The sequence below is a fragment of the Triticum aestivum genome, chromosome 6A, assembly GCF_018294505.1.
Source record: "Triticum aestivum cultivar Chinese Spring chromosome 6A, IWGSC CS RefSeq v2.1, whole genome shotgun sequence".
Classification (NCBI taxonomy): Eukaryota; Viridiplantae; Streptophyta; class Magnoliopsida; order Poales; family Poaceae; genus Triticum; species Triticum aestivum.
This window is the reverse complement of record NC_057809.1, coordinates 561,838,119-561,846,150: the sequence shown is the minus strand read 5'-3', so window position 1 is coordinate 561,846,150 and position 8,032 is coordinate 561,838,119. Positions and strand designations below refer to the sequence as shown.

General features: G+C 47.5%; 2 protein-coding genes across 2 annotated transcripts in view; both read left to right on the top strand.

Moving 5' to 3' along the window:
* Nucleotides 1-6,193: 6,193 nt before the first annotated feature.
* The window catches only part of LOC123128527 (1-aminocyclopropane-1-carboxylate oxidase 1), an 18,246-nt gene continuing 16,407 nt past the window's right edge, over nucleotides 6,194-8,032 (top strand). Inside the window, exon 1 of the mRNA XM_044548556.1 lies at nucleotides 6,194-6,248. Coding sequence (XP_044404491.1) covers nucleotides 6,204-6,248 — 45 coding nt within the window. The 5' untranslated portion in view covers nucleotides 6,194-6,203. The remainder of the gene's footprint in view (nucleotides 6,249-8,032) is intronic.
* On the top strand, nucleotides 6,350-7,679 carry LOC123131506 (1-aminocyclopropane-1-carboxylate oxidase-like; the record flags this gene model as incomplete). The annotated part of the gene is made up of 2 exons (XM_044551164.1): nucleotides 6,350-6,585; nucleotides 6,871-7,679. Coding segments are annotated over 2 exons (837 nt in total), but the record flags the coding sequence as incomplete, so codon positions are not given.

The following is an 8,032-nucleotide window of genomic DNA, read 5'->3' as shown; positions in this document are numbered from 1 at the left end:
CCCCCTCCTAGTAGGAGTAGGAAAGAGGGGAGTCCTACTCCTACTAGGAGGAGGACTCCTCCTCCTTGGCGCGCCATAGGGCCGGCCGGCCTCCTCCCCTTGCTCCTTTATATATGGGGGCAGGGGGCACCCCTAGACACACAAGTTGATCCACGTGATCGTTTTCTTAGCCGTGTGCGGTGCCCCCTTCCACCATAATCCTCGATAATATTGTAGCGGTGCTTAGGCGAAGCCCTGCGACGGTAGAACATCAAGATCGTCACCACGCCGTCGTGCTGACGGAACTCTTCCCCGACACTTTGCTGGATCGGAGTCCGGGGATCGTCATCGAGCTGAACGTGTGCTAAAACTCGGAGGTGCCGTAGTTTCAGTGCTTGATCGGTCGGGCCGTGAAGACGTACGACTACATCAACCGCGTTGTCAGAACGCTTCCGTTGTCGGTCTACAAGGGTACGTAGATCACACTCTCCCCTCTCGTTGTTATGCATCACCATGATCTTGCGTGTGCGTAGGAAATTTTTTGAAATTACTACGTTCCCCAACATGAGCATAGTTTGAAATCGAATCGGCGTGGCTGCTGGTTCAGGTTTTTACCAGTCGGACTGTCGATTCACCGGTCCAATTGTCAGTATTTTAAGTAATAAAATAATACATGTGTTTATCAATAAATGCACCAATCAATAGATAACAAATGTGTAATCAAAGGTGACCATCAGGCATCTTCGTTCTCCTGCTCGGTTGCTCCTGGTCTGGACTTTGGAATGGAGGGAGGCAACCAGACGGAAGCCTGGTCGATTAGACTAGAGCGAAGGAAGACTGAAGTTCTATGTATCAGTTTGACCAGGTGGCGGTAGCCCGTCTCCACAAACGTCAATAGAGGTGGTGCAGATGGCGGGACGCGAGAGTGGCGGGGCGGGCTAGTGGCCTGGTGCTGCTGCCACACGGAGCGACGAGGGAGAAGCGACGTCACCGCGCCATGGCGCCAAGCAAGGGTTGCGCCGGAGGGGGCACTGACACCCAATAGGGTTTGTCCGTGGATAAAATCGAGGAAAATGCTCCTAAAATTGTTGAAACCCTACTAAAAGAAGGGTTTCCTTCCTTTTCCGATTCTACCCCGAGCTTGTTCGCACGAAAGCGAGATGATTGAGGGGCTTTTTTGGAAACGATATCGAACCGACTGGTTTTCTGTGAACTGCACGGTTCATCTGTTTTTTTTGGCTCGATTGCTCGAACGGTCCGCTGCACTTCAAAAATGCCAGGATCCCTGGTTTCGGTTTCTTCCGGTCCGACCGTCAGTCTGGTCTGTGTTTTAAACTATGCATATGAGTAGCTATTAGTAAAAAATACAAATTGGGTCGGAACAATAAATCAACGGTAAACTATTTCACAAACCCTAAATTTTTCTTTTTTGCCGAGAGCTACTCAAATGTCGAAATAAGCTGAAATTTGGAGCGGACCTCACGGACCTAAGCATCTTCCGTGAAAAAAATCGGATACTTTTGTATTTTTCTACTTTTTTAATTTACTGTTCACCATGGGAGCAAATGAGCTCGGGAGCCAAATAGCCTCGGTCATTGTTTGATAGCCTACATGGGGGCAACTCAACCGGAAGCACGCACCAGAACACCTCAGTTCTTTTCTTTTACAAACAAGATGACGCCGGGGTCTCTGCATCTAAGATGCACACCCATTTTATTAAATAAAAGAAGTCCAAATGAATTGAAACAAAATGGTTTACAATAAAACACGACCATATTAGTCGGAAATAAAATTATATAGCTTATCCACATAATCAGCCACTAGCACATCAGCCAAGCTGGCTGAACAGACGCCAGCCTAGCTGCTGTGTTCCACGCTAGGTAGTCGCAAATTTGAGCAAGGCTAGAGTGTGGCACGCGACTTTCACGCCGTTCTTTAGTTGTAAATTAAAAAAATTCACACAGTCTATTACGCCTGGCTAGCTGTATGTTTCACCTCAGCCTAGGCGTTCGGGTTTACCTGAAAATTCAGGTCGGGTAATTGAGGTTACAAAAGAATCATGTTTTCAAAAATAAAACCTGAAATTGCTGAGTTTTTGCGACCCAAAAATTCAGGTTCGGGTTCAGGTAATACCATATTGCATTTTGTTGCGGGAATGCAAGAGGCAACACACACGCTGATGAGGGAGGTGCCGACGCGACACACACACTGACGAGGGTGGCGCCAACGCGAAGCTGCACCACTACAATCCGTTGAGGTAGGCGGTCGGCACAACGCTGCCCCTTGCCGCTCTCAGGCGGGGAACATAGGATTCGAAATAGGTGGCCGGCACGGTGCCTCACCACTACACTCCGTCGAGGGAGGCAGCCGGCGCGGTGCCTCACCACTGCATGCCATCGAGGGAAACAGCTGGTGAGTCACCTCTGCACGCAGTTATGGGAGGTGGCTGGCATGATGCTACCCCTTGCCGCTATCAGGCGAAGACACGGGATGTAAGAGAGGCGGCGGCTAGGTCGGGAGTTGGAGGTTGGGAACCTGGGAATGGATGTTTGTGCCTCTGTGCGTGAGAAATAGGACGTGCACACACCGACACATGGGTTGGGAGAGTGTATGGCACTGAAGAGGACGTGGGTTGTGGCACGGTATGGTGTTGGGCCTTCGTTTGCAGGGTTGGTCTAACATTTCCCATTAGCTTCGGGTAGTTCAAATACTGGGATACGAACCAGGATTGTATGAATAATATTTGGTTTTCTGGAGTTACTACCCAAATAGGTGATCGAGTTTTTTGGGGTTCGGGTAGTACGGGTTCAGGTTTGGGTATTTCGGGTTTCGGGTTTCGGGTTTCGGGTTTCGGGTGTTATGCCCAGGGTGAGTTTCACCTAGGTTGGGTTGTATGGTTTGTTGTTTCTTGTTTTCACTATGGTCTTACTTGGTGGAGGTGGTATGGTCTTCATGGTGAAGAGATGTGTTCGGTATATCATTTTGATGTTGTTACACTTCACTACGATCTACGTGTGGTGTTTACATGAGCCCAGCCATGATTACATGCGAGTAAGCCCATAAGCTGTCGGGCAACGAAGAACACTCTTACGAATGGGCCCCACAAACCATCCATGGAGCCTCGAGCCACAATAACCATCATTTCTAGGGAGCTTAGTAACTTAGTAGATTCTGCTTGATCTGCATATATGGGCATGCTAAAATCCAGTCAATCAGTTCATTCTTCTGTAACTGCGTATATAATGACTAAGACGCAAGTTTCCAAAGACCATACTAAAGTGATATATGTAGTCGCGATGTGCTTGGATGCACATATATGTGTCTCATTTCTAGCCCGTTATATGGATTCGTTGTTTTGAGAAAATAAGAGCCTTGTAAGATGGTTGTATAAGGTCTATTTTTACCTTTCTAGTAAGACAGATTCAACTCTTTTTTAATGTGTTTGTTGTGTATCTTGTTATGCATAGGTCGGGTATTAGCTCACTGATGGTCCATATTATTTCCCATAAAATATTATGTGCTAAAAATATGAGGCATTCTATAACTAAATAGCTAATCTTCACTACTAAATTTCTACGCGTGCATGCTTTCACTTTATCTCAATCAATGGTATTTATCCGATTGAAATTGTACGACATCAAAAGTCATGCACATACTCATATGCACACCATACCACCTCATCAAGCCATGTATGTGTTTTTTCCGGGGGAATCAAGTCATGCTTTTTTGGTAATGGATGATAGACGTGTTGAACGCTTGAAGCAAAAAAAAAGTTCAAGCTTCACATGTTTATTATAACTGGGCGTCATGTTAAATTCACCTCAAGGTTTCTATTTTATACATCATTTTGTAACATGATTCATATATTCTTTTATTGTTTTTAAATGTAAAGCGAGAACACTATTGCATTTGTTTATTTTTCATTAGTTTTTGTTGTTTTTAAGCACATCTTTATGCAATTTTTGTAGCCCGCATTGCACGGCCGAGCACGAAGCATCATCTAGTTCTTAGTATTGGAAGGCTCTAAGTTAAGCAACCTGCCATGTCTATTAGTGTGAGTTTCGTACTTTTGAAGTAGCTTGTTGCAAATAAAACAAAGGTACACTAGGATTTCAAAAAAATGCTACCAAATGCCTGCAATGCAACCGTTTGATCCTCATTTATCTCTACTTGTAAGAAAAAGCGAAGCAGGCTCTATATTCGGCATGTATGCAGCTAATGCACAAACTTGTAGGCGGTTTCCGGGGAGCTTTATACGAACAACAAGGATAGGCCAAGAGAAAGATACACATGGAGTCACGGAGGGGTAGAAATCACCGCCGCAAATTGAACATTATATGTCGAATGCATTGAACATCTAACAAATGGTATCTGGACAAAGCATGAGGAAAGGAGACACATGTTGTATTATGCCTGGATTGCCACCATAGTTTACACTCAATGTGTGGCTTCCCTGTCTCCTCGGTGCCTTGTTTTGGGTGGCTGAGGCATGGAGGCAATGCTTGGCGGCGGGTAGCAGTGATCCATCATGGAGCTGGTGCGCGTCGACTGTGCCGGTCATGCAGGTTGACGATGCAGCTGGTCGGGCCATTGAGGCACATACTTGACGAAGTTGGTGGCGACAAAAAGTGGTCATGGTGATGAAGTGATTGCTCATGGTGTATTGTTTGGGGGCAGGTTTCCATATATGTCCAGATTTACAATCAATGTACACTCGCGATGTAGGCATGAGATCGTCGAAGCGTTCCCAATGGGGTATGTTGGTGGTCCGTTCCCTCCTCGGTTTATCATGGCCTATGTAATACATGCATTGATGGATGCTCTTGACTCCAAAGATGTCTCTCTGTGGTTGGACTGCCTACTTCGTGTTTCCACAATTTTCAGTTTGTATGGTTATTTCTATGTTGCACTTGTGTGCACTTAAACATCTTCGTTGCGTCAAAAGTTGTTTGGCGTGAATCATCACTACTTTTTTCATTTTCTTTCTCTCTCTATCTAGGTAGAGCTTTGGACTTTGATTTTTGTCGCTGTAATACTTTGAGTGTGTGCGTTAGTGTTGATTGTGTGCATTCTAATCTTGCAGAGGCCAGGTGTGTACTTATCGTGCTTTGTAACCTCTTGATTGTACATCAGGAACCAATAAGATAAAATACGACCTTTTATTGGAACAAGAAAATATTTTGTATGGCCACATCGTGATCATTTTATGGTTGATACCAATTTGTAGCATGGCAGTGGAACTCTGCTTCATGTTTATAGCCAGTGTTAGCAACTCATGGTAAGAAAAGCCTCAACCAAAACTTTCGTGAGTCATGTGCTCTGGGTGGTCGTGGAGTCGTGATGGGTTTCATGTGATGCCTAGAACTAGATCCCTCTTTTCCTCTCCCTGTGTGCTGTTCATTTGAACTGCTCGAGATAAGTTTTCGGGCAATGTCATGGGCCCGGAGAGCGGAACTTTAACCCAGCCCCTACTATGAGGGAGAAAGGAGAGGTTACACTAGGGGGAAGGGACGGGTGGACACGCTGATCATAATAGAGATCAGACCAAGGATGGCGAAGAGATTAGCTCGAGCTGTCCATTCATGGGTGGATCTGGGACAGGGCCGGGGTCTGGTTGTCCAGCTGCCATGCACCATGCAGCAGCTGATGCGTGCAGGAGTGCTTCCATTCCCGCTTTAAGTCGACCGGCATACAGGAGTCTGGACAACAAGTGATCTACATGCTATTTAGCTACTGCTGCTGGCTGTTGCTGAGTAGGACAGCGCGCAAAATTACTAGCTCTAGCAGTAATCCATGGATAGATCACGTTGCATGCCATGTTTCATGTGCATGTACACAATCGACCGGTGTCCTTCAATCAAGTGATCGATGTTGGAGTAGTACAATATAGTTGTTGACAGCAAAACCCCACTATATGTGGCCTGGGTCAGGTGGTGTACTACGCCTAATCTTGTCATTATCAACCTGTAAAGTAAGAGGCAACTCCATCCGTACGCCATAGAGTTCATCAACGTACGCCATAGAGTTCATAATTAACCACTACTTAGGTTAGATACATAAAATAGAGGCTAGAGTAGACTATCAGCCTATCAGTTACTAGTACAGTACTTATCATACTGCTCCGTCTACATCAGGGCATATTGATTAGCAAGAAGCAATATTCTTGGAGACAAGTTGGTTAGCTACACGAAGTTGCGGCGCGCACAGCGGAGAGGGGCGCAGCCATGGAGGTCATCCACGACGCCTGCGAGAACTGGGGATTCTTCGAGGTTCCACATATAGAATTATAGTAGTAGAATGATTTTCTAGAGGGCTGGCATGATTAACTCATTGGAGCATATATATATTGATCCTGTTGATATATGCGTGCGCACAGCTGTTGAACCATGGCATCTCGCACGAGCTGATGGACGAGGTTGAGCGGGTGAGCAAGGCGCACTGCGCGGCTTGCCGGGAGGAGCAGTTCAAAGAGTTCGCGGCGCGGACGCTGGAGGCCGGCGAGAAGGGCGCCGACGTGAAGGACGTGGACTGGGAGAGCACCTTCTTCGTCCGTCACCTCCCCGCCTCCAACCTCACCGACCTGCCCGACCTCGACCACCACTACAGGTATACGCACGTACGCGTGATTACTTCATTAACTACTGCCACTTGATCACTAACATAAGAGGCCAAACATTTTGTACTCTCACAAAGTCATTCCCTCACACGTACAGCAGCTCAAAAAAACAACATGCAGCAATTATAGTACTGCAACTAGGATATCAACAGGAGATAAGATTGCTTGCGCAAATCAGAATCCTACTAATTTAGCAGCAGTAACCAACACGATTGGAATGGAATCATCTTTTCAGAAAGTGACACTTGGTTGCCTTTTTCGTGTCGTCGTTGCAGACAAGTGATGAAGGAATTCGCGGCGGAGATCGAGAAGCTGGCGGAGAAGGTGCTGGAACAGGGCTACCTGAAGCGGGCCTTCACCGGGTCCAGGGGGCCGACGTTCGGCACCAAGGTCAGCAGCTACCCGCCGTGCCCGCGGCCGGACATGGTGGACGGACTCCGCGCGCACACGGACGCCGGCGGCGTGATCCTGCTGTTCCAGGACGACCAGGTGAGCGGGCTACAGCTCCTCAAGGACGGCGCATGGGTGGACGTGCCGCCCATGCGCCACGCCATAGTCGTCAACATCGGCGACCAGCTGGAGGTGATCACCAACGGGCGGTACAAGAGCGTGATGCACCGCGTGCTCACCCGCCCCGACGGGAATCGCATGTCCCTCGCCTCCTTCTACAACCCCGGCGCCGACGCCATCATATTCCCGGCCCCGGCGCTCGTCGAGGAGCTGTCGGAGGAGGAGGCGGAGCGCGCAGGGAGCGCCGTGTACCCGAGGTTCGTGTTCGAGGACTACATGAACCTGTACATGCGCCACAAGTTCGAGGCCAAGGAGCCGCGCTTCCAGGCCATGAAGGCGGACGCCGCGCCCACCGCCACCGCGTGACTAGTGGACTGCACGCGCATAAGTGCATGTGCTCGTACGTGCCAGTACTCAGACAAAAGTATTTACAGACGTGTTTGTGGATGTGGGGTGTACTGTAAGATATTATGTGTGTAATGTTTTCGCTGGTGGCATCGCTCTGCATGCCCTAGATATTTTTCTTATTTGCTTTTCTAAAGAGTACTATGTTTCAGCTCACATTCCTTTTAATTCAAACGTATTCATCAAGTTTTGATTGTTTACCACATGTCCTATGTGGTGATTAAAACGTATTCATTCATTCAGTAAAGGACATGAACACCTACAAACATTCTCGCCGTACCAGGCTTTGAAACCCGCAATAGCCATTACTCCCGAGACGAGATCTACAGGTACTTGAAGAAGCATCGGTTGGAATCCATCATCACCACTAGTTTAGAGTAGTTTAGAGTGTTGGGGGAACCAGACCATGCACCTATTATTCCAGTGGATAGCGAGCATAGAGGATGATGACTACAAGGCCATATTTAAGGATAGAAGATGAATGAATCCACTCCACACTGGAGTCAAAAAACATCATGCCAG